The sequence below is a fragment of the Astyanax mexicanus genome, chromosome 5 (genome assembly GCF_023375975.1).
Source record: "Astyanax mexicanus isolate ESR-SI-001 chromosome 5, AstMex3_surface, whole genome shotgun sequence".
NCBI classification, from domain to species: Eukaryota; Metazoa; Chordata; class Actinopteri; order Characiformes; family Acestrorhamphidae; genus Astyanax; species Astyanax mexicanus.
The window spans coordinates 51,390,420-51,417,721 of record NC_064412.1 but is presented as its reverse complement, the minus strand read 5'-3'; the positions used below and the strand labels follow the sequence as shown (position 1 = coordinate 51,417,721).

The following is a 27,302-nucleotide window of genomic DNA, read 5'->3' as shown; positions in this document are numbered from 1 at the left end:
GGGGCTGAAAACAGTGGGGGCTGTTGGAACTATGTTCTCTAAAATGAATGCTCTATCCCATACTTCTGTATGGGATGAGTTAAGCAGTTGTGGAAACTGCTACATCTTGCCGCTGAATGCAATCAAATCATCACAGCAATTCTCCACTGGAATCTAGCAGAAAGCCTACCCTGCACAGTAGAGAAGGATACTTCAAAAAAGCAGGATACATTATTATAAGGCACTATCAATGAACGTCTATTTTCAGGTCATACATTAGGCACACTGGATTATAAGGCACATTTAAAGCATCAATAGTAAGGAACAAGGGTGTTGTCATGTCTAATTCAGCAGGTCTCACCAATGGGGGTGCCTAAATAAGCAAAACTGTATAACAATAATTAAAAAAAAAAATAAAACAATTCTTTCAAAGTCAATTGAGTGCTAAATGTTAATCTGCACAATTTTCTTCCGTGAAACCTGTTTATTTGGTTGAGCAGTGCTTAGTGCTAGTAAATGCCACCCGACAGCGCTACACTGAGGAGCGTTGAGTGTTCTGGTAACCCAGGGCAATATCAGCTTCAGGTTCATCAGGTTCATCCAACGTAGCTTGTTTTAATACAGTAAATACACAGGCTACAGGCCGATGTGTTTATCGCTGAATGGCGAAAGAGCTAGCGCTGCGGCTAGCAGCTAATGCTAATAATGCTCAAGCCTCAGTACTGGAAAAATATTTTAAAGTCCAGCATTATATAGGAGTTTTAGTGAAGTGGCTTTACTGCTCTATACAACCTGACTGGTAGAATTCATACATAAGGTGCACCAGATTACAAGGCACATAAGGCATTTTTGAGAAAATTAAAGGATTTAAAGTGTGTCTTTAGAGAGAAAAATACTGTAAGTAAAGACTTTTTTTCTCCTCTATAAGATGCTGTCAAGGTCAATGCTGTGCTGTGTTTTTTCTGCACTGCTGAAGGATGAATGCAGTTAAAGTATTTAACTTGATCATCATCAAAACATTTAACTTTAGACGACTGCTACACACTGACCTACTTCTGGCACACTGTATGACCTCAAAACTAAAGAGCGTGCTACATCAATGTTACACAGCCGTGTACTTCATACAAGCGAGCACTACTTCACTGCAGTGATTAGCAGTTTCTCCTGCTCTAAATCACCACCAACCCACTGCAGCACGACTGCAGACGCTACACCGTTCACATATTTTCAACTTAATTTTCATATATACTGTATTTCTTATAGATCATTTTACAAAAGACGTGTAGAATTAAGAATGTTATTTTAAGATAGATTTTCAATAAAATTTAAATGTAAACATCTTTCAGGGCAGACTTACCCCACACAGGAGCTGTAGAGGCTCTGTAAGCCAATGGAATGGCTGATGGCAAGGCACTCGAGTATGCTCCTCTGAACTCCTTCAACTGGCTGGAATAAACAGCACAGAGAATTTTTATCAAAACACAGCTTTGTTAAATCTCTGAAATATGCATTTGATTCTGAAATCAAAATTACTTGCCAAATAAATAGAAATAGCTAAAAAGCCTTTTCAGGGCTGAGTCGAATGAGTAAAAAAACAAATGCAGCAATGATAAAAAAAAACAGTTTAGCTTAGGCTTGTGCTTTTAACCTTTACACACTGACATTCCTCCATACTTCATGAATGTTTAGTGAAATTATGGGCTGTATATGGAGAAATATGAAGATCCTCTGCCTATCTTTACTCTTTATAACAATCACTTGCTTTAATTCACATCACTCAATAATAGCTCTAAATTGCCATCCCAACTCCTCTAAAAGATGCTACAGGTCTGAAATGCATGAATGGATAAATGAAAAGTTTTATTTCAACTATACATATTCTTAAAACTTTTTTCTGATTTATGGTTGTATTCTAGAGGCATAATTTAATGGGTTAAAGGACAAGACAAACAAATTTCAATATATAGTACTGTTGGCAACATGTCAGACAGGATAAGCTTAATTACTGCAATGAAAAGAGTTCGTCCTTTCCAGACTTTGCCGTTAACCTTTGACTGTATATCTGGGTCGAAACGCATCCATCCGCAGGAGGAGAGACACGCCTGGAGAAGAAGTGCTGCAGTGCTTGTCAAACATTCAGAGGGGGAACACACTGCAGTCAGACAGAGGGCCCTCCAGGAGACGAGCTAACGAGCTGAAGACATGGCAGCAATCTGCAGTTCGGTTTACTCCACTCTTATTCTTTACCCTGTACCAGACACACTAAACCCAATCTGTCATCACGACCTCAGGAGGACAGGCTCCGATCCTGGCAGTGAGACAGCAGATTCTGGAGGAGCTGAAGCCCTGCCCAGACTGCACTCTCTGATAAATTAAAATCACATAACTCTGTCCCTGGAAAGCAATAACTGTTGGAGTAATACAGTTTCTGGTGTTAACCAGTATTGATATTCTGCCCTACAAGAATATTAACAGTCAGAACCATCATCCTCAGCCTGGAACACAGCCAAGCAGCCAAAACAATATAACCTACTGCAGATGGCATGGATTAGGGGTTCTTAACCTGGAGTCTGAATCACAGGGCATCTCATGATATGAGAGATATTATTTATTATTATATATTATTTTTAGATATTATTAATGTTATGTTGCCAACAATAACGATGAAAACCCGGATACTGTGATTCTGCAATACTCAATATATTCTTTACCACAGATTTACCTAATTGTTCTGATTAGTGCCACCATGTGGAGTAATGAAGCAGCAACTTTAGTACCATAAATCAAATTAGGGATATATATAATCAAATTTATATATATATAGAATAAACACACACATACCAACATATATACGCATATCCTTATAAACACACATGCAAAATACATAAAATTACAAGAAATTAGAGCTGGCCACTATGACAATATTTTATTGTATCATAATTCATTTTCTCATATTGACGATATGCTTTAATAAGCATAGCAAAAAAATAAAAAAATAAAAATCATGAGTATGAATCCCATTGCAGACAGGGTAAAATGATAAAATGATAATTGTATAAAAATAAAATATATATATTAAAAAATATCACTCTCCTATGCATTAAAGGGTATTTGAACAGCTGTTTAAAGAATCTGCCACTTATGATGTCTTTTGTCTGTGTATTAGAGTTGCACGGTGTACCGAAGGTTCGATTCTTTTTCGATACTACGTCATCACAAACGATTCGGTTCTTTAGCGTTCGATGCTTTCGATACTGTATATAGCCCAGTCACTAGCTTCAAATGAGTCAAATTAGTAGGCGCGATTTGATTCAGTTCATAAGAAAACTGATTCACACCTCAGCAGTCGGTGTGGCAGGATTCAGATAAACTTAGTGTTCTGAACAAATGAATCGATTCACGCGCAAGCCAGCAGAGCAGCAGCGAGTGTAGAATGGCGACGGCTAAAATAACAGATGTCTCTCGTCCGCGACTTGTGGACAAAACGGGCGCGAGGAGTGAAGTGTGGGAAAATAGTCTGAGATGTAGGCATCTGTTTTTTATTTATATTTTTATTTTTAAATAAAATAACAAAAATAACGAAAACTGAAAGTGAAACTAAACTACTTTATTTATTAGCGCTGTTTTCACCCCCGCAGTTGTACAGCGGGGGGTGTTGTGCCGATTCTGTCAGCGAAGCGGGAGTCGGATTCAGTAGCGGATTCGGCACAAGCGCGGCGGCACCTCGCGGTCCGCGGTGTTAGTTGTAAGCGCTCGCGCTAGCCGCAAAATACGACAGAAAACACTGAGGGAGCTGCAGACTTATGTGTGGGACTAGAATATGAGCATGAGGAGATAAAAGAGAACCTTTACCTGTGAGTAGCTCACATCAGAACACGCAAATCTCTCTCTCTCTCACTCTCGCTGTGTCTCTATCTGTCTCTCTCTCTCGCACGTGAACGCCTCCGCGTTTGACCTGCAGCACTGTGTTTAGCTGTTCTTAAAAATCATTTTAATTAAATAATAGTTTTATGCTTCTATGTTACAGTGTTATTTAACATAATAGCAGACAAGCACCCTGATCTCTACAAAGAGCTGAGAAGTCGACAGGTTAGTGGAGTTAGTCAAGATACACTCTGTCTGTACCTTTACTAAGCTTTACTAAGATTTACTAGCGACTGCTTATTAAAAACGGTAAACGGTTGATTAATAAAACGGAGCAGTGAGTGTTAAAATGAACATAACATTGTAATGTTCTTCTGTCTCTTTATTTTCCTTATTCAGAACTTAACTTCTGCCCGCCCGTCAGGTTCACATAGTCAGGCTACCATTACCTCTGGTTTTAGTTTTAGTTTTTAGGAAGTGTTGTTTCATTTTAGAATAAAAACGTTTGCACCTATTGTTCAGTGTTCAATCCAGTTCAGTCAAAAATAAACATTTTATGTTCAGATATTTTTATTGTTTTTTTTTCTTCCAAGTATCGTTTTGGTATCGAGAATCGTGATACTACAGTTGGTATCGGAGTCAAAATTTTGGTATTGTGACAACCCTACTGTGTATCATAAAAAGGTTTTAAATATCATGATAGTTTTAGGATATGTATATTTTATACATTTATATTTGTATTATTTTTGTTTATATCGATATTGTAATTGTTTTGTATCAACCTAAATGAAGAAATATAGTGATATAAAGTTTGGTCATATCATCCAGCTCTAAAAAAAAAAAAAAAATCATATGATAAAACAGATCTTAATCCGGTCTCAGTCTTCGATATATCAGAATTATGTTGTATCAACCAATATTAAGAAATATATTGTTATACATTTTTTTTGTCATATCATCCAGCTCTACGTCACAGCAATGCTTCTAAATCTGGTAGAAAGCTTTCATCCCTGTAATGTAGTGACAGTTACAACTCCGACAAAAAGAGGACTTGGAATCTTGGAAGAAATGATAAATGAGCAGGTGTCCCTATATTTTTAAGCATATAGCATAAAAATCAGGATAGCTTTAATGAAAAGATCAGCAAATGCATTAATGTATTGTCTGTACATGAATTTGAGGTATAAAAGAGGCATAGCTGTGTTTGTGGGCTTGGTAGTTGTCCAGCTATTCCACTTATATAATTATAGCAGTATTACAATTTTATATCAATAGACAAGAGCAACAATAAGATTTTACCTTAGGAAAGAATCTGCAGTAATCTCGTGTCAGAACCATCTCAGCCACGTCTTTCAGTCCTTCCAGACCCAGCATGTCTGCTGCTAACACGACCTGACTGAGAAACACACAGACAACATGCAACATTATATGATAGACTATAACATCAGATCAATATCAGTGTTCTCGTCATGAAGGCACGACCACTGAAAGCCGTCCTGTACTATATACTACTGTGAAACTTGGAAGAATCTTGGAAAATACTGATATATATTTTTGGTCATACTGTCCAGCACTAATCATGACTGAAGTTTAGCAGGAAATGTAATAATTAATGTAATGTCTGATGATACCTCACATTGGTTCCTGGAGGAAGGTCCAGTATGGCTCCATACATGAAGTGCAGAAGAATCTCCATCTCATCTGGCCCAAGACTACAACAAACACCCCCACACACACACACACACACACAAACACTTAAAATGATACTGTTTTTCATCTACACTGTGTGTGACCATAGTGTAAAAATATTAAGCAGGTTAACTAGTAGACCAAACCTAAGCCTTGACTAGCATTGTTTTTAATTTTTTAGGTTTCCTAAATATATGCATTTCTTAGCAGTGGCTTTTATAGGTCCTAATTATGTCAATCCTTATGTCATCCTTATATCCAAATCCTTACTGCATGACATTACATTATATTACATTACATAACCTTACGTTTGGACAAAAGCGTCTGCCAAATGTAATGTAATGTAATGTAATGTAATGTAATGTCATGCAGTAAGGATTTGGATATAAAGCTCTGAAATGGACTGAACTGTAACACACCCAGACTCAGAGCTTGTTTCGGACTGTATAAGTCTGTCTGCCACTGTATGAAACCTTAAACACACACACATCTGTTGTCTGATGTACAAAAGCAGACATGTGAATAATTAATGTGCTGTAGGCTGCCTGCAAAGAGTCTCAGATGCCACACTTATATCCCAGGTCTGAACAGAAACACAGAGAAATACAATACGAAAAAGTGTGAATTTCTTGTGAACAGAAGTGCTTTTTAGGACCCTGATCAAGCGATTAAACAGGCAGCAATATGCATGTCTGCAACAACTGATTCTAAAATAAAAGCTACTTGTGGGGCTGTATAATTACTGGTACCAGCACAACACACGCTAACACCTCAGAAACCACCAGAATGCCAATCAGTGTTACTGCAGTGCTGAGAATAAATGAGGTTTTCGGTCCTGTGGGGTCCTGGGTATTGAAGAACAGGGTGAACGGGGGATGATAATAAAGTATGCAGAGAAACACATAAAGGACTACAGTCTGTAATTATAGAACTACAAAGTGTCATATGATCATTGGTGTGAAAACAGGGAGGTGGTCATAATGTTATGCTTGATTTGTATATATATATATATATATATATATATTTATATATAAATTCTTATTGCCACAGTAGTATGTGTATTGTGCATTGTGCATACTTTTACTACTTACTTTAATGCTATAATAAGGGTTACACTACTATATTATGGTATAGCAGTGTGTGAATACATTTATTACTATTACTGCAGCTTGTTTCCACAACCTTATTTCTATAGCAGTGTGTTACTAGTTTAAAAAATCAGTATAGGACAGACATTAATTGTATAAGCCGCTAGCTGCTGACACATGATACACTCCACATCCCTGCTACCCCAACACTGCAGCTTTCCAGAACATTCAGTGGATGGCAGAGTGAGAGGAAGTCTTGGAGGCAGGAGAAATGGTGTGTGTTATTTGTTTGGTGGTTTGTGATGACCTACCCCTGCAGTGTGATGCACTGACGCGAGCTCTCCATCCAACTGCCACACAGCATTGCTCGGAAATACTGAGAGCGGGCACACAGGATGGCCCTGGAGAGACACACACACACACACACACACACACACACACACACACACACACACACATATATATATATATAAAATCATGCACACAAACACAATCACATCCACAGGGAGAAAAAGGTCAACTACATCCATCACACTCGAGCTTTACACTGCATCACCCCGGCTGATGTGCTTGATGTTTGTAAATCAGCCCCTGAAGTGATGGCAGCGTGCAAGTTTATGAGAGAGAGAGAGAGAGTGTGTGTGTGTGTGTGTGTGTATGCATGGCTAGTGACTGACAGAACAATTTAACCAAGGAGAAAGAGCTAAGCCCGTCTCTCACAGGAGAAATCACAAGAGGCCCCCTCAGAATCCATTCCTATTATAGGCAGATGTTTCAAAAACCCATATTCCAAAAGTCATGGGACAGTACATATCATCATATCATTGACCTGTGGGATATGTGGATGGAGTCTCCTGCATTAAAGGTGATGTAGAGTTGCACAGACAATTCTAGCCAGATGCCACCGCTCATCATCATTACTACTCACTGCACTTTTACTGTTGGTGGTAATATTGGCCTTCTATGACATATTACTGGTAAACACTTGACAGTGTATGGATGAAAGAATGTTAAAAAAATTTGTACAATTTCAGAAATAGGGCTGGGTTTCATTTTAGGATTTTTGATACCGGTACAGTATCTTGAATTCGATACAGATATCCAGATACAGAGAAAGAAAAAAAAAAAAACATCTCACTACAGCTCCCATAATTCACCAAACATTGCCATGAGCACACTAGCCAGTGTTTAATCTTACTCACAAGATAACACCTCACAGCTTATACAAGTGTGGGTATTCCCAAGCTCCCTGACGTAACACTTCATGATCATGTCCAATGAGTTTTGGAATGTCAGTGTATTATTTTTTTTATGTGTACTTATGTTCTAAAAAAAAGCCTTAAAACTTTAAGACTTATATAAAAAGTATTAATGAGGAGACAGGCCACTAAGCACTGTGTGAATAAAACATCTCTTAACGCTAATCACGGAGCCAGTTCGAGGATAAAGTTCTGCCTTTCAGGAGAAACAACAAATCAGCTTGCTGGTTTTGCGGAGCATGGCTCAAACCCACTGTGTGCTTAATAAATTACAGCCTGTGACAGTCAGTTAGCTTAACTTTAGAATTAGCTAGCTTAAATAGATAGTCAAGGTTTGAGGGAAAAAAGATATATGTTTAACTGATTAGCCTGATGTACCTGATAAGCCAATAACCATTTAATTTTCAAATTGTTTTTATTAATTTGGGATTGCAGGACTTACTGTAAGCTATAATTAATGAAAATTAATTTAGCTAACCAGTTATGTTATGGATGTTGTGGATAGCCAAAATTTAGTACTATACTTAGTTTAAAAGAGTTTCTTAACACTGGTGTTTGCCCTAAAATTGTATGTTTTCCACCAAATCCAACAGATCAGCTAATAAACTACACAATATAGTTTTAAACCATATTTTCTCGGTTATTTATATATATATATATATATATATATATATATATATATATATATATATATATATATATATATATATATATATATATTTTTTTTTTTTTTTTTTTTTTTTTTTTATTAACTGGGCTTATTATCTTCTTTACATAGACCAGGCAACACCCCTGTTAGAAAGTCTTCTCCAGACAGTAGTAAGACTCCAACTCCAACATAAGCAGAAAAAACTCTTTTTAAATGCCCTTTGTTTCAGAAGAAGCAATACATGAGCAAGTGTCCCAACATTTTAAGTTATTCCATATATTTACTGCTTAATATACAGCAGACAGACTGACCATCATTAAAGTGTGTCTGATTTTGCACTCCTACCTCTATCTTCTTTTTTCTTCCCCATCCCCCCTTCCCTTATTGTCACACACACTCAGACACACACTCACACACAGTCTAAAAATAGACACCTTTTCTCCAAGTCTGTGTGCGATTCAGAATGTGCACTCAGAGTAAATTACAGATCTCAGAAGAGATGAGAGGAACAGAAGAAAGCTGGAGATAAAAACGTCTAGCTTTCAGCAGCATTTCAGCACCGGACAGCTCAAGCAGCCAGACTGAGAGCAATATCTAGGGGAATTGTTCTAAACTGACTGACAAAATGTATCAAGATTGTTCACAATGCTGATAGGAAGCAGACATCTAAGATGTTAAGTGTCTGTAAAACCAATTCACAAGAATACACTGCATAATATTTAAGATTTTATTTTTATGATAGATTTAAAACGTACTATATAGTATAGTGGGTGGAGTTTCTGGACATGGTGAACATGTGTTGTGTACAGTAAAGTTGTAAGTGGTATTAGTGAATATAGTAACTCTGTATTGTAGAGAATTGGGTGGAGCTTCTGGACATGGTGAACATAAGGCTTGTGTTGTATATACTGTAAAGCGGTAAGAGTGAATTATAGTAACTCTTTATTGTAATTATATGAATAAATATACAGATTTATAAATTATATATAAATGTTATATACAAATGTATATTGCGATGTGATCAGTGTACTTTTATGATACAATAATTTAACATAAATTTAAATTGCAAGAGAAAAGGTCTTAATATTGGTGACATGTTTAATGAAATATCATAAATATGCATAAAATCATTAAGAGCACCTGTCACTGACTGATGTTCATTACCAGTTTCAACAGATACAGACGTTTTTCTTAATTTTGCCTTTTCTTTAATTGTTTATATAGATATTAGAACTATACTGCATTGACAGCTGAAATTTATATTGTGATAAAAAATGGCTACTCTATAACATTCTGCTCTACCATACATTTACACTGAGCAGTAGCCTCTCTGCACGACTAAACTGCTAAGGAGAAGACTCGGTAGAAGGGGATGAAGGTGCTTTGAGGGGGTAAAAACTGTTGCCATGGTTACAACATGGTTCTAATGTCAGTATACTCTGCAGAGCTAAATACTGGGCATCACTTATCCTAGTGCTGGTTACAGTGGAGAGGGTAAAGGACAGTGTGAATCAGTCTGTAATAATGAATGGCCTATTATTGCTATACACAGAGCTGTCACAGTTGCCACCTTATACAGAAGTTCAGAGACCCTCCCTGACATTAGTTTTTAAAGGGTAGGATGTCTGTTTATATGAGTTTCCCTGTTCTTATTCCCCATGTGTAAGGAATCTGTCATGTCTGCTGTTTGTGATTTGATTATGTATTCAACTTTACATAAAACTATATAACATAAATTAGATAAATTATTATTGAGCCTTCTGCTGCTAGTGTGAATCAATGTAATGATGATTTTGTTGTTCATTTTTATGGTCAGTGTGATAAGTACATAATCAAGCATGTTTAAGGTAAGTGAGGATGGTAGACAGTGACCTTAAAGCAGTGTGTGATGTTTTTACCTGTGAGCGGAGAAGACTCGCTCTCCCACCTGGATGCTGATATCAGACGCTTCACCTTTTTCATACAGAGCCAAAAGGTCAGCGCCGAGACCAGAGGCCGGCACTAACCGCACAGAATCTGCAGCGGGGTAGAGAGAGAGAGAGAGAGAGAGAGAGAGAGAGAGAGAGAGAGAGAGAGAGAGAGAGAGAGAGAGAGAGAGAGAGAGAGAGAGAGAGAGAGAGAGAGAGAGAGAGAGAGAGAGAGAGAGAGAGAGAGAGAGAGAGAGAGAGAGAGAGAGAGAATAGACAGATAGATAAACAACAACAGAGATGGGAATAGTGATGAAATAAGAAGGAAGGAAGGAAGGAAGGAAGGAAGGAAATGAGACAAGTGAGTGACAGAAAGATGGCAAGATGAGTTAAATGACAGTGGACAAGACAGAGAGGTAAGCAGCAAAAAAGATGAATAAAATTGGAAGAGAGGAACAAAATCACAGTGTGTAAAAGAGGAAGAGAAAGGGGGAGAATAAAGAAAGACAAACAACAAATTTAAAAAGAGTGTAGACCATGATCATATGATCATGATGAATATATATATATATATAAATATATTATATAGGCATACATACAGTATACACTTAAATATCATTAAATATCATCTGCTATATGATATGTTAAACTGAAATTGCTGATCTAAACATCCAATGATCTATAAAAGGAAAATAATAAAAACAATTTATATCACTGTATATACACTGAATGTGGATGAGATTTTTGCCAAAGATGCTTGTCTGTTGGACAGTAATTGGACAGCACTGCACACTCTGGGTGGTAATGCCTTCTATGATGTATTCCCATATTTCCATCTGCACCCACTACAAGACCTTACTCCAATTCACATAAACCCCCCACAAATGCTGTTAACTCAATACCACCTCTGAAATATCCCCCTCACCTGTGTCTGAGTTGGGATGAAGCTCCACATCTTCTGTCTCGACTCCAGAGCCGTTCAGCAGGCCAGAGTGGCCCTCCAATCCCGCAGAGCTGCCGCCTGCTTTACCCAGGCTTTTATCCTCAGTGTACACTCTCCTACAGGTCCAGATACACAACAAATACAACTCATTAGCTGGCTTTAGTGATCATTACACCACAATACTGTGTACAATAAAATCATTTGACTTATTTCTTCTGTGATTATTACACCACAATACTGTGTACAATAAAATAAGTTGACTTATTTCTTCTGTGATTATTACACCACAATACTGTGTACAATAAAATAAGTTGACTTATTTCTTTTGTATTTAGACATGATGATACATTCAGCTTTAGTCACATTAGAGTAGTGAACATGTTTGCAGTCTCCAACACAAAAGGTGTTATAGACTGGGAGTGTACAATAATTAAAAAACATACACAAAACATGGCGACAATATACACAATATAGAAGTACTCTATTGTGAAACTCTGTTACTGTGAAGCTAAACTTTAGCATTTTTTCTGTTTTCCCAGGTTTTCTCTGCAGTCTCTTTCAGTTGATGTATGTTTCGGGGGTTACTCCCTTCAGTCTCCTCTTTAGCAGCTAAACTCCATGTTCTATAGAATTTAAGTCTGAACATAGATGATGCCAGACTAAAACTTTCCCTTTCTTGCCTCTAATGAACTCTTCTGTGGCTTTGGCACAAAAATCGCCCAATCAGTTTTTTTTCATCTTGCCTTAAATTGACAGAAAAAGAATTTGTTCTGCTACCATAATGCATGACATCAATTAAGATTAATAAGCCCAGCTCAAAAAAGCCATGCAAGCCTAAGCAATGACATTACCTCCACTGTGTTTAACCAGGCTGGTATGTTTGAAATCATGAGCAGATCCTTCCTTTCTCCAAAATGTAGCCTTTCATTTCCATTGGTAAAGGTTAATCTTTGTTAATCTTTTATCAGTCTATAAATGTTTGCCCCAAAATTTCTGATGCTGTCTCTGTACTTCTTAGCAAATTCCAGACTGGCCTTACAATTCTTCATCATCTGAGAACAGTAGATTTAGTGTCTATCTTCAGAGCACTTACAATTCACTGCTGTGGATTTCCTTGGTCTACCCGTTCAACATCTGTTATTTAATACACCAGTGATGACTTTCTTCTTCAGGACATTCCAAATGTTGCTCTGTCTATGGCTATTTGTTCAAAGGCTCTGCTTGATTTTCCATCTTCTCTCACAATTCACAATTTCTTGTTTTTCACCGATAAGACAGCTCTCCAGTTTTTTTTTTGTTGGTTACTGCTTTAACATTTATAAATGCAACATTATATTATAGATATAAGATATATGCTATTAAAAAAAAACAAACAAACAAAAAACAAGGAACAGTCTAGCCCTGTAGCTTCCAGCACCATATCGAGTGCTATTAGTGGGGAGAGTGTGAGGTGGTGCATCTTCAGGGTGTATTTATTTTGGAGAGAGTTCAGGGTGCTGAGCATGATGTTCCAGGCACAGCACACTCAGCCCCAGATTAACAGAGTGAGAAGCACAATGTGTTATTCCACACTCACAGAGTGAGACTGAGCCTGGGGCTGGGTATCACAGTTTTGTGGGTTTATCACAGAGAGAAATTTTAAAGTATCAACTTAAAGCATTAAAAAACGTAAATTAAATCATTTGGAATTGCCTAGATTTCTGCAGTCTACAATAAATTGTCTTCAAGGTTTCACTTATTTTTTCTAGCCCGCACTGCGGCTTTTTACTCAACAATGTGTCCAGTAAAGGACATGAGATGTACAACCATTTGTGTGTTATTAGTTTACCATGGTAAAATTTATGTTTGTCTGTAAGTGCGACTTATATGATATACTAGTTGATTTAGATCTATATTTAATTGGTATTCAATGCTGAAATACTGTTAATCCATAAGGGATTCACTTACTTTTCTTGCAATATTTCTTGCACTCAAACCTAAGAATTTAAGAAAAATCCACCTTCGTGACTGATACAAAAAAAGATAAACGAATACACTGAAACAGAAAAAAGCAAATCTTCTTCCTAGCTAATAGCAAATCTTTGTTAAAAACTGTCCATTTCTAAGTGTTTAGGCTTAAGCAGAAACTAACCCCCTTTCCAAAACATAAGAGTATTAGTGACAAATGGTGCCATCTGTCTGATACTCTTCAGTACTGCAGCTCCAACTGTAAAACTGTTATATTTAGGTATGAATATATTAGTTAAAAACTAATTCTGCATGTACTCACATGTTTATTTAAAATGCAATAATTCTGTTAGCTTGTTTAAGTGAGTGATAATATGAGTAACCATTCCTAAGCACTCATGCAGTACCTGGAATTCAGACAGTGAACGGCTGACCACAGTGCAGGTCATTACTCTGGTCTGTGCTGGAAGACCATTACTGTAAATACAGCAGCAGACGGGTCAAGCAGATACAGAGTGTCAGCCTGTCTCACTTGCTCTAAATCACAAAGCCAACAGGCCAAGAAATAAAACATATATCATCTTACAACAGGTTTCTGCACCTAGCAACAGCTTTTTAATACCAAAAGCAACAGAAAATGGCATAAAACTGTAAGCAAGACAAAATACATTTTTAAATAAAATTTGTCATTGGTGAGACTTCCTCAACAGAGTTGTGGGCTTTATTCAATAATATACTGACACAAGGAAGATGCATATTTGATGATGCATGTGTTAGAACATGGGGGCTAGGATTGGGTTAAGTCCTATGTGTAACTACGGCTATCTTGAAAACATTCGCTTTTGGAGAATATATGGTTACAGAAATGATTGCAATAAAGGATATTAACATTTTAAGACAGCATTATATGCATAAAAATAATAATAAGAAAAAAAAAACTTTTAAGGATCAATTAACTTTTGTACAAAAATAATATTCAAAATTGTAATTGAAATATAAAAAAGAAATATGTTAAATATACTAATTATGAAAAAAGGATATATACCGTATTTTTCGGACTATAAGGCGCACCGTATTATAAGACGCACTATCAAAGAATGCCTATTTTCTGCTATTTTTCCATACATAGGGCGCATCGCATTATAAGGCGCGTTAAGTGACACTAGAAAGGGTGCCTATATCAAAGTGAACAGGGGTGGCGCCATGTTTCCCTTCCCCCACCGGGGGTGGTCGCTTGCCGGTGGAGCGTCTCAGTATATATAAATCTAGCTCTTTCAAAGTCAAACGAGTGCTGGATATTAATCTACACAGATTCCTCTCCTGAAAACTGTTTATTTGGGTGAGTAACGTGCTTCAGTTTATTTACAGTAAGCTTAGATTTCCAGATGTCCACTAAGGCTTGCTGCACCAGCGTTAGCATAGCTATCCGCTAGCACGCTAGCTAGTCACCTAAACTAGTAAAGTTAACCCAAACTTAAACGACAGCGTTACACTGAGTAATCCTGCGTGTTCTGGTAAGACAGTGAGATATTAGCTAGCGATTCGTCCCCCGTAGCTTGTTTTAACACTGTAAACAAGCAGATTACAGGCTGATAAAACTCACCTCTGAGAGAGTTAGCGCTTAGCATCTAGCTAATGCTAGCCAGGCAAAGCAGCACAGACTTACAGGCCGATAACTCACCTCTGAACGGTGAACGCTTAGCGATTAGCATCTAACTGTAATAATACTGCTCCAGCAGTATTAAAAGTGCTAAATTTAGAAAATACTGATCTCTGAACAGTGAAAAAGCTAGCTAGCTAAGCGGTTAGCATCTAGCTAATGCTATTGCTGCTCTGCACGGAGTGTGTGTTTACTGCTCCTTACACCTGACGGGTAAAATTTAGATAATACTGATCTCTGAACAGTGAATAAGCTAGCTAATGCTATTTGCTGCTCCAGCCTCGGAGCTGCACGGCTCTGGACTCTGTATAGCACTGAAACTCTGTATAACGCTGCACGGAGTGTGTGTTTACTGCTCCTTACAACCTGACGAGTAAAATTTAGATAATACTGATCTCAGTGAATAAGCTAGCTAGCTTAGCGGTTAGCATCTAGCTAATGCTATTGCTGCTCAGCCTCGGAGCTGCACGGCTCTGGACTCTGTATAGCACTGAAACTCTCTATAACGCTGCACGGAGTGTGTGTTTACTGCTCCTTACAACCTGACGAGTAAAATCCATACAAAAGGCGCACCGTATTATAAGACGCACTGTCAATTTTTGTGAAAATTAAAAGTTTTTAAGTGCGCCTTATAGTCCGAAAAATACGGTAACCACAACCAAAAGTTGACATACTTGTACAGTCACGTTAATGGTCTCTAATCAGATTTCAGGAATGATTAAGAGATTTGGGTCATAAATCAGATTTTTTTCCAATCAACCCAATAATTTATTTTATTATTATTATTTTTTATTATTATTCAATGATTTATCAGTATTTTTTTTTTATCTTATCCTGATATTTTTACTAGGGAAACAGCCATAGTATAAAAATACCTAAATGAATGTGAAGTAAATCACTTTTTGACACCTCTCTCTATATCTATATTAATAAAAACATAAATGTGATACCATTTCATTCAATACCAATATCTTACATATGCAGTACATTACTGTACAGTGCATCCTGTTCCAATTGTTACTAATAAGTTTTTTGTAAATACTAATATCACAAAAGCAGAAATATGCAACTGAGCCATATAATCAGTCAGTGATTTCATTGATCTGCACTAATTAGACTAAGGAAAATGTGCTTGTTTTTTGAAGGAATGTTTGAATCATGATTCACCACAGTAATACTCCTCTGGAGCAGTCAGGACTGTTTCTGTGGGTGTTTATATGACTCATTTTATTCACACTATCCAACAAATCACATTTCATTTGGTCAAAATAGTTCTGTCAAGTATTTTAATATATCACAACTGTGAGATTCTGTACCGACAGGGTTTTGTCCAAACTGTCCTATAATAGAAGTACACTCTGGTGAAGTACATACCGGATCAGCTCTTTCAGAGCTGTGGGCTCAGTGCCCTGTAGGTGGACGACTGCAGTTGGTGCGACGCCCTGGAGTAGATGTGGAGTCCGGGCCAGGAGAACGGCTCGATGGGCCTGGAGCCGGAAGCCTGAGCCCACACACAGAGTGACATCCACCTCCTGCTCCTCCTGAAGCAGCCTGTGATTATATAATCACACACAAGACAAACACACATACAGATACTTAGAATTTAGGCAGAACCCAAAAAGTACTGAATTTGAAATAAGCTGCTGGTGAGAACCAATGCTGTACCAAATAATTGAAACTGTACAGTATTAACATTTGATAATGTCAATTATAAAATATCACAAATGCTATGCTATAAATGCAGTGTAAAACATTATTATACACTAGTGTGCCAAAATTCATGGCACAGGTATATTGGGGTAGATTTTTATTGACCTGTACGATGTGTGGGCGGGGTCTCCTGCATTAAATATGGATGTGATGCCATTGATGTTCTGCCAGATTTGCTTTAGAGTCTGTTCACATGGACAGTTTTCTCTATCAGGCCTCACTCCAACTTCAAGTATAAATGTGAGTCAGTGTTCACTTGCGAGATCACTCACAAGATAACACCTCACAACTTATACCGGTGTGTCTGGCATTTCCAAGCTGTCCCCTGAGGTAACACTTCATGATAAAGTTATACTGTGTACTATACAACTATCCCATGACTTTTGGCTTGTCAGTGTAAACAGATCACTACACATTTAATAACAGTAGTCTGTCCTTTTAACAGATCCCAAAGAGCAAATTTATGAACATTCTAGAACCAGATTACATTGTTGTAACCTTACAATAAACTTCAGGTAAATTGATCAAGATTTAATATTTTAAATGTAATGCAATTATCTTGACTGCAAAAAAGTATCAATTAAATCCCGTGTTTAAAGGTTTAAAATTTGAGAATTTGATTGCATTCAGCAACAGCAGCATTAATGAAGGCAGGATGTTGGATGATCACTACCTTACCTCATCCCCAACTCCCTGGATGGAGCTCCATCATTCCAGAGAACACAGTTTCAGTGCTCCACAGCTCAATACTAGGGGTTTAATACCCCTCTATTAGCCCACAGCTAAATAAAGTTTGAGGTTTAAGGAGTTTGAATTGTGAGTCAGGCTTAACTCAACGCCAGTTTCCTTATGGCAAGGCAAAATGGATTATGGGATTTGGAGTGAGGACTGATAGTAGGCCTAGAATGTAGCAATTTAACATTCCTTAATCCACAGTGTCACCTGTGAACCAGGAATACACCATAGAAGGCTAATATTACCATTCACAGGTCAGTGTAGCATTCTTCAGCTTCCATGCGACATGGCGAAAGTCATGGGACATAATATTTATTCCTTTGGCATCTAGTCAGTTTAGAACCAGAGAACCCTAATGGCCATTTATGCACAGTTAATACAGTACGACACGCCTGCCAATCAAACTTAAACTGCAGAAACTCCACGCGAGCTAAATGCTGATACGTCTGTGAGTCCACTCCACATCACCATCATCATCATCACTCATGCCCCGGAGTCGGCTCTGACTGATCTGGGTGACCCAGTATCCTGCTCTGCCCTGGGCCTTTGGAGCGCGGAGGTGACCGCTGCTGGAGCTTTCATGCTCAGCCACTGCGCTCCACAGTGAAGGAGAAGTGGGTCAGGAGGAGTCGGAGGGCGATCAGCTGAGGCTGCAGAGTTACACTCGTTAGGCACGCTCTGAAAGTCACCGCTAAAGAGAAAGGCACACTTCGTTACTGTCTCTGACTGTCTATATCTATAGATTTTCCTCACTGTGCTTTAATTAGTGCTGGTTTTCTACTGCGTATATTTTGCATTTGTATAGAGTAATAACCAAAATCCAAAATGACCAAAAATTGCCAAAATCTAGAATTATTTTGAAAATATTACTATCTAAACCACTGTACCAGGAAAGAAGATATGGTTCATTATTTTTTGATAATATCAAAATCCAAAAAAGTTGGGAGAGTATGGAATATTTTGTTTTCCATAATTGTGTTTCTTCTTATATTTATTATGATAAAATACCAAATAAATAAGCAAATACCAGAAATTATGGTTTTATTGGCTTCAGTTTCACTGAATTTAACAAGCATTATTCTTCACTACAGATTTATCCTATTATTTTTATTATAGCGCCACCATGTGAAGTAATGAAGCAGTAACTTTAGTAAAGGTTAAATGGGGGCAAGTTTTAGGAAGTTTAGAGCGTGAAGCAAAAGGATATATTGCAATATTAATATATTGTCCCATACTGTCCAATACTTATGTTTGCACTATTACTGCAGTCAAAACTCAGAAAAAGTTGTGACAGTCTGGAAAATGTAGTTTTCCATTAATCTAAGTGTTTCTTAGGTTAGCATTGACTTTTAACTAAACCCAACATTTGAACTGAACATGTCCAAAAGTGTGCAACAGTCCCAGGTCATTATCACATACTTCTCTAAATACTCCACACATTCTCTATAGTGGATGGGCCAGGACTGCAGGCACCTATACCGTCTTCTGCACCAGCCATGCCTTTGTAATGTGGACTAAGATCTCAGTGTACTTTTTCTGCATTAATGCTGCATCAGAGAGGTGCACTGACATAGCTCCATGCCATGACAGAACCTGACTTTTGGACTGGTTGCAAACTGTCCATTTCATCCAGTACTGGAATACAGATTCATTTGACCACAATACCCCATTTCCACTTTGTATTGTAGTTATATAGTAGCTGTGGTTCTATCAGCTATTGGTCAATGATGATTCTTGATACATTGTTGCCTGAGAGATCGGGGATCAATGATATTTCGTAAATAGTTTCAAAACAAATACTACTGTTAAATAATAATAAGATCAGATTATTAATGAATATGTGATAAACATAATATATTTAATCAGAGTATTTGTTATAAATTCTATTGCTGTGTTTTTTATTTATATTACTAACAATTACAAAAAACATATTAAGACCAAATATTTATCACAACCTTAACTGACATTAATCATCAGTATGAGCTGAGCTGAATAGAACACATCAGGAAGGTTAAATGTGAGGATGTTACCCTCATTGCGTCAGACTCGCGCTACACACCTCTGATGCAACATAAAGAATAACCTTTAAGGCGATGCTGAAGGTGAGCCTCTGCTCAGTGTTGCAGTTACCTGTGCAGGTCTGCAGACAGTGCACTGGACAGGCATCTCCTCAGATTAGACTTGTATTTGCGCTCCTTTGACTGGAATTCCCGGGCCACCTCCGCAGACAGCATAGCAGACTGACGGACGCAGCAGAGCTGCCAATCACAGCCAGTCACTGTCCTGTCAGCATTCAGAGCGGGCGTCTACAGTCGTTCTGCAGTCCTGCTGGGAAATAACAGAACCGTTAGCTTGCAAGTCTTGTTGCTTCTGCGTGCAGATATTCCCTAAATGCAAAAATCATTAGAAACAGAATGCCTGATTTTGACAGTTCTACAGGTTAGAATATATAATGTAGGGGTGTGTGATATGGCCATAAACTAATATTAAAATATTCCAGGGTACTTTCACTAGAACAAAATTGTTGGCAATATGACAAATAAAAAAAAAGGATAATTTCAAGAATATTCTAGTGCAACAAAATAAAAGTTAACGATTTATTTAGTAATAACAGTTTCACATATATAGTCAAAATCTGTACATTTGTCTGTTTTGTAAAAATACAGTAATTTAGCAATCCTCTTTTTTAGTTATATTTATATTTATATATTTAATAATAATATTCCATTCCCTGTGTATTGGCTCGGCTACATTGCAAATGAAGGCCACTCTCAATGTACACCGAGGTTGACTGATTGATTAATTGATTGATTGATTGATTGATTGATTGATTGATTGATTGATTGATGATAATTTAACCAAAAATTATATAAAAATACTAAAGTGCAGAATATTTAACGCATGCATATAAACATTTATATAAAAATATAAACAATATACTCTAAAATCTTCACAGTAAATAACATACTGCTTTCAAGACAGAACACTGCTTTTATTATGATATTTTGTTATTTTGCAAATAGTACAATATTGTGTACAATATGATATGGCACACCCCTAATACATAGTTTTGATTATTTTTTATTAATTTTATACATTTAAAACTAATATAAATTAATTGTTTTTAAAGTAACACAGCCAGTGTTTGCCTTTTTCCTGCATAAAATAAATACATTAGCAAATATTTGCCATATCAGCTGATAAAAAAAAAAAAAAAAAGCAATCATCGACCCATACTGATATAATTCTGATATCTTTGTGGATCCTTAATTTCTAACACTGGTTATCCAGCTACATTACAAGTGCAGTTTTTTGTACATATATGTTTTTGTCTCAATTACCAGCTTTTTAACCACCTTTTCCCCCCAGATTAACAACATTTGACTTTAAAAGAAAGTTTTTTTTTTTAATAATTACAGTTTTGTTCACTTAGCTTTGCTTAGCTTTACTTAACGAGACCTGCCGAATTAGACGATAAACATGGCAACACTTACTAGTGTTGCATAATGCTCCTTTTAATCCGGTGCACCTTACATATGAAAATAGACATAAATTTATAGTGTGCTTTATAATCTGGTGCACCATTTTATACGAAAAATATGTACTAAATATATGAACATGACCTCAATTGTTTTTACTGACCTTATTGATACATTTTTTAAAAAGTGTTTTTTGTTTGTTTGTTTTTTTGAGAAATATAAACATTGTGTTCCAATTTTAATGCCTGAATATTCTTAACAATTACATTACACACATTAATTACTGGGTGTAGCAGGGGTGGGCAATATGCCCCTAAAGTAATACTACAATATTTCATGATATTTCCGTGATAACCATACTCTTGGCGATATGACAAAACACAGAATTAAGAGAATTAAGAGAATAAGAATACACTACTGCAACAAAATGAAAATAAAATGTATTATTGTATACGATTTGATATGGCACACCCCTAACTGAGATATTAAAAATACAGGTATTTTATTAGATTTGCTAAAGAAATTCAATGATCCAGAATGTCACGATACTAATAATGCACTCCAAATCTCTTCATATATTCAGGACTTTATTTAAATGAATAATACTGGAAAGATATAATCTGTCTCTAGTTGATACAAAATGGGAAATGAGAACAGTGTGATTTTTTCTTTTGCTAAAAACAGCAAAAAAAGTAGTACCCTGATGTGATAATTAGGGGTGGCTGATATTTCAGCATATAATATAATTCACGATATTCGAAAATGTTGGTAATATGATTGCGTATGATACAATATGGCACACCTCTTTTGTATTATTACAAATCTATTGTATTAACTTTATATTGAGCAAGAATATTGTTTTATTAGGTGTCTAACCTTAAATAAAAGCTTACACCATGTAAATGAACAGCATATTCTTCAGTAAATGTAATTTAAAAGGCTATGACTGAAAAAAATTGTGAACAGCTAGCTTTTTTAAACTAGCAGTAATATCACACCAAGGTTGCTGGAGTGATCTTGACCTGAATATTAAGCTGAACTGAAGTGAGGAAAGCTACTGAAAGCATGGGCGCAGATGGCACTGGGGACGGGGGGGACATGTCCCCCCCAGATTTATAGTGACCTCATCAGAAATCTAGCATCTACAAGCATAAACGTTGGGGTTTTAATTTAATTAACTGTACGTTTGTGGAATTCTGTGTTCCACAATGCCCTCGTTTTTAAACTAGGAAGCCTTCAGTTCAGAGGTTACATTGTTCGGAGCTCCGTGTTCCAGTTCCAATGTAAATTTAACGCACCTTCTCAAGTCCGGGGTTCTAAGGAGCTGGTAACTGCCTGTAGACTACAGACACAGGCAGTTACCAGCTCCTTATGGTACGTGTCCACTGGCACCTTTTTTTCAACGCAATCCGCTGCGCTGGATCTCCTTGCTCGTTTTTTAATTAAAATGAAGCAACAGAAGTAGACAGTCATAAGTTTAATATTTTTATTTTTTTACCAACCTCACTGTAACCTATAGCTCTATAAATCCATATTCTGCCGCTTTCAGCTTCTCTTCTGTGGTTGAAAGGCGCCTGTTCTGTGTGTGTGTGTGTGTAAGAGGCTTGTGTGTGTGTGAAGACGCAGCCTGCTCTTCCCTCATTGGCTGGACGCAGCCTGCTTTTCCCTGATTGGCTGGACGCAGCCTGCTTTTCCCTGATTGGCTGGACTGGACACAGTGCGGCGGCCGGATTTATTTGAATAAAGTTGAGCCGGAGGGCGGAGCTGCGTTAAACGCAACGCAACCCGGCATGCACCGAGGCATGCAGCGGCTCTCTCCATTGATTTTATGTATGATGTTATTATGATGTTATTTTAGTAAGCAGTCGCTGTTAACTGAAATTATAAGATGTAAAATGTTAACATTGTCTTCCTGGTCTTGCCTAGGCTGTAGCAATGAAGAAACAAAAAACAATAACATATAACAATAACAATATTCTAAAGTTTATTGCAATATATATATATATATATATATATATATATATATATATAATATATATATATATATATATATATATATATATATATATATATATATATATATATATATATATATATATATATATGATTTTACAGCTTGGTCCCCCCCAGTTCAAAATTTCCATCTGCGCCCCTGACTGAAAGTAATAATGGAGGAGAGTACGAAGGGAATATGATGACATAATACAACAACAAGAGCCCAATTAGTCTCCTAGCTATATTAAACAAACCTGCCTAATCCCCCTGCCTGGTAACCTCACCTGAGGGAAATATAAAGACATACTAACCTGCTGTAGTTATACAGCCAGCCTACTGTCTATAGCTAATACAACACAGAGCTTAATAATGGTGATATAGCGAAAATACTACTGACTGTTAGCACAAGCTAACTAGCTATAACAATAGCTAAACACCCAAACCACAGGCTCTTTAAATTACACACACATTGTACACTGAAATCTAACAGAAATATTAAAAAATATATAGCTACAGCACCTCAGCCCCATGCTCCCCAATAGAGGTGGGTAACCCAGGTCCGGAATGTAAAACTCCATCTCAGGGTTTTGTACCAACGGCCTGAGCGGCTCTACTGCAGCTCAAAGCAGCCCAGGCTGTTGGTACAAAACCCAGGGATGGATTTTTACATTCCGGACCTGAGTTATCCACCTCCACTCCCCTCACAAAGCACTGACCTGCAGCACAGCTGGAGCAGCTTCGCCTGCCCGCTCCCCCGCGCAGAGCCGCCCGTCCGCATGACTGCAGATCTGATATCGCTGTAAAACCGCTCCAAACGGCCGGAATAAAGCGGTATATTATATTATTCAGTCTTAATTCCTCTCCTCTTCAGGTCTGTCCCCAGCACAGCTCTACTAAATCCCCGCACAGACACACACACAGCTAACACACAGCTCCACAGCTCCAGCTACAGCCCGGAAACCTGCTCTCCCAGCTCCCGCAGCTCAGCCCGGATCACAGGGGAACTGCTGGCCTCTGCTGGCCAACACTGTTCATTACACCCTGCCTCTTAAAGTGACATGCACTATACAGTGCTGAAAAACAATAAGAGACCACAAAAAAATAATAATTACTTTGATTTTATCAAATTAAAAAACCTCTGGAATATAATCAAGAGGAAGATGGATGATCACAAGCCATTAAACCAAGCTGAACTGCTTGAATTGTTGCACCAGGAGTGGCATAAAGTTATCCAAAAGCAGTGTGTAAGACTGGTGGAGGAGAACATGCCAAGATGCATGAAAACTGTGATTAAACACCAGGGTTAGTCCACCAAATATTGATTTCTGTACTGTTCAAAACACTTTATGAATATGAACTTATTTTCTTTGCATTATTTTAGGTCTGAAAGCTCTGCGCCTTTTTTTTTTTTGTTGTTGTTTCAGCCATTTCTCATTTTCTGCAAATAAATGCTCTAAATGACAATATTTCTATTTGAAATTTGGGAGAAATTTTGTTTATAGTTTATAGAATAAAATAACAATGTTTTACTCAAACATAAACCTATAAATAGCAAAATTAGAGAAACTAATTCAGAAACTGAAGAGTTCATCCTGCTTTTGCTGGAATAACTGTTACTACTGATTTTTTTTTTTTTCATTTTCACTGCTTTAAAGATATTGAAATGATAAAAATATAGTTTTAGCATAAAATATAGATATTAGAACCTATGAACAGTTCTTGTGTCACCAAGGGTCATCTTTCACGCTATAAAATTTGCAATTAATATCTTCTACTGAAACAATTTTTTTTTTTAAATAAAACATTAAAAGTTTTAAACAAAGCACCAAACATCATTCCAGAGAACACAGTTCCTCTGCTCCACATCTCACTGCAGACAGAAAGTTGATATGATATTTTACAAATAATCTGTTAAAACTTCCTATATTCATAATAAATTATAAATGCATTTGTTTTGCATTAGATGGCACACATACTAGCTAAAAATCATTGTCATAAGCTAGTATTTAAATAACTCATATGTATTTACCATGAAATGCAGGTACATAACACATTATAGTACAAGTACAAGTATTTGACCACATCATTTACGTAAAGTCTTATAATATATTTTCATAAGAACAGAACAAGAAGTTGCGCCGGGGCTGGATACTGCAACAAGACAATGACCTTAAACACTAAACACTGCTAAAAAACTACTAAAGTATTCATGCAGAGGGACAAATACAATGTTCTGGAATAATCATCTCAGTCCCCAGACCTGAATATTATTAAAAATCAGTGGTGTGATTTAAATTAATCGAAAACCATGAAACTTGACTGAAGTGTAGATGTTATGTATTGATTGGAGTTTATATTGATGTAATCTTTATATCCTGTTGGGGTGCTAAATTTATGCACCTGCCTAATTTAGTTTAAAGTATTATTGCACACTTTCTGTACATCCTATAAACTTCATTTCACTTCCCAAATATCACTGTGTTCATCTGATATATGATCTAATACACAGAAATTGCTGACCTTAACAACTAATTATTTATAAAGGAAATATGAAAAAATGATAAGGGATGCCCACACTTTTTCATACCACTGTATAATTCAAGTCTTGACAAAAATAATATCATTGATATTTTAACTAGTCAGAATTACATAAAGAATATGACTTGCTATAGTGAAGCTGCTCTGTTTAAGTGATGCTTCATTTTTAGGACACAGTGTGACCCTATTCATACACTAATTCTGCACAATTACTGACTCAACATTTCGAGGCCAGGTCAGCAAATATGCACATTTGTTGTTTTGTCTTTCAAAACGCTCCCATTCACTACTTTCCACAATTACACTGACCCCAAAAGTTGGTGCAATGACATCCACTGTTTAAAAGTTTATTTATTATTGCTGTGACATTGCTGTGAGGATTTAATTGCATTCAGCAACTGAGCATTAGTGAGATCAAGAACTTGGTGTAATAATTATTTGGCATTATCTGCTATTCTAGTCGAGTGTAGTCTTATTCTAACTGCAATATAATGGCAAAAGTCACTGGACAGCAGTATGTACAGTAAATTAATGTACAGTAAAGTGGCTGTGAGGTGTTATCTGATGAGTAAGGTTAGCATCTGGTCAGCATTCCTATGGTAAAGTGATGTAAATTATGGGAGATGAAGTGAGGTCTTATAGCGGGGCAATTCATTTCTGAAGTTCGTGTATGCAGGCATTTCATTTTCCTCAATCCACAGTGTTACACGTGTACTGGGAATAAATAATAGAAGACATTATAGATAATAGAAGGCAGTGGACAGTGTGTTGGGTGGTTGTGTCTGTGACCGGTACTGTAATGATACAATCGTCCATGGGGAGAGACAAGCAACTCTGACAGCAATCACATCAACATTCAATACAGGAGACTCCGCCCACACGTCCCCTTAAGCTTTTTTCTTTCAAATTGAAAGCAGTAGTATTCCTGAGTGGGAAAAGGACAAAATATTGTAATTAATGGCCTCAATGTGCTTCTGTGAAGATCTTTGTAAAACCAAATACAGCTCTGGAAAAAAATTAAGAGACCACTTCAGTTTCTGAATCAGTTTCTCAGATTTTGCTATTTATAGGTTTATGTTTGAGTAAAATGAACATTGTTGTTTTTTTCTATAAACTACAGACAACATTTATCCCAAATTCCAACTAAAAATATTGTCGTTTAGAGCACTTATTTGCAGAAAATAAGAAATGACAAAAAAGATGCAGAACTTTCAAACCTCAAATAATGCAAAGAAAACAAGTTCATATTATAAAGTTTATAGGAGTTCAGAAATCAATATTTGGTGGAATAACCCTGATTTTTAATTACAGTTTTCATGCACCTTGGCATTTTCTCCTCCACCAGTCTTATACACTGCTTTTGGATAACTTTATGCCTTTACTCCTGGTGCAAAAATTCAAGAAGTTAAGCTTAGTTTGATACTTGTGATCATCCATTTTCCTCTTGATTATACTGAAGAGATTTTCAATTTGGTAAAATAAAAGAAACTCATAATTTTTAAATGATCTAATTTTTTTTGGAGCTGTATATAAATTCTAAAATCATGTCTGGTAGGCCTCCTTTAATTGGTTACCTGGGCAAATGGTGCTGATACATGACTAAAATGTGACTGTGAACATGGTGATATATCAGAATAACAGATTTATCTGCAGTCTCCGTCTGTTCATCCAAGCATCGTTAAACTAAATAAACAAAAACTAAATAAATTAGAACTGAGGATAGCTGGCAAACTAAAATGTAAATCTAAAAACAGAGTGAGAAAATTATTGTTAAAATGACCAGATCTATGCACTCTAAATGGAGACTGCAGCACAGTGCACATTTTAAAACTACCTTTCTACATGCTGGGTGCACTTACA

General features: G+C 36.8%; 1 protein-coding gene across 3 annotated transcripts in view; it reads right to left on the bottom strand.

Moving 5' to 3' along the window:
* The window catches only part of btbd8 (BTB domain containing 8), a 48,224-nt gene extending 24,333 nt beyond the window's left edge, over window positions 1-23,891 (bottom strand). The window contains exons 1-9 of one of the 3 annotated variants that reach the window (XM_022675425.2): window positions 23,621-23,891; window positions 19,561-19,755; window positions 16,360-16,536; window positions 11,361-11,494; window positions 10,427-10,544; window positions 6,932-7,021; window positions 5,475-5,555; window positions 5,143-5,239; window positions 1,337-1,425 (exon numbers count right to left, since the gene is read on the bottom strand). In XM_022675425.2, coding sequence (XP_022531146.2) covers window positions 1,337-1,425; window positions 5,143-5,239; window positions 5,475-5,555; window positions 6,932-7,021; window positions 10,427-10,544; window positions 11,361-11,494; window positions 16,360-16,536; window positions 19,561-19,664 — 890 coding nt within the window. In that variant the 5' untranslated portion in view covers window positions 19,665-19,755; window positions 23,621-23,891. Of the gene's footprint in view, window positions 1-1,336; window positions 1,426-5,142; window positions 5,240-5,474; window positions 5,556-6,931; window positions 7,022-10,426; window positions 10,545-11,360; window positions 11,495-16,359; window positions 16,537-19,560; window positions 19,759-23,620 lie in introns of all 3 variants that reach the window. The other 2 variants (XM_022675424.2, XM_022675423.2) reach the window with 2 other exon arrangements.
* Window positions 23,892-27,302: the final 3,411 nt, after the last annotated feature.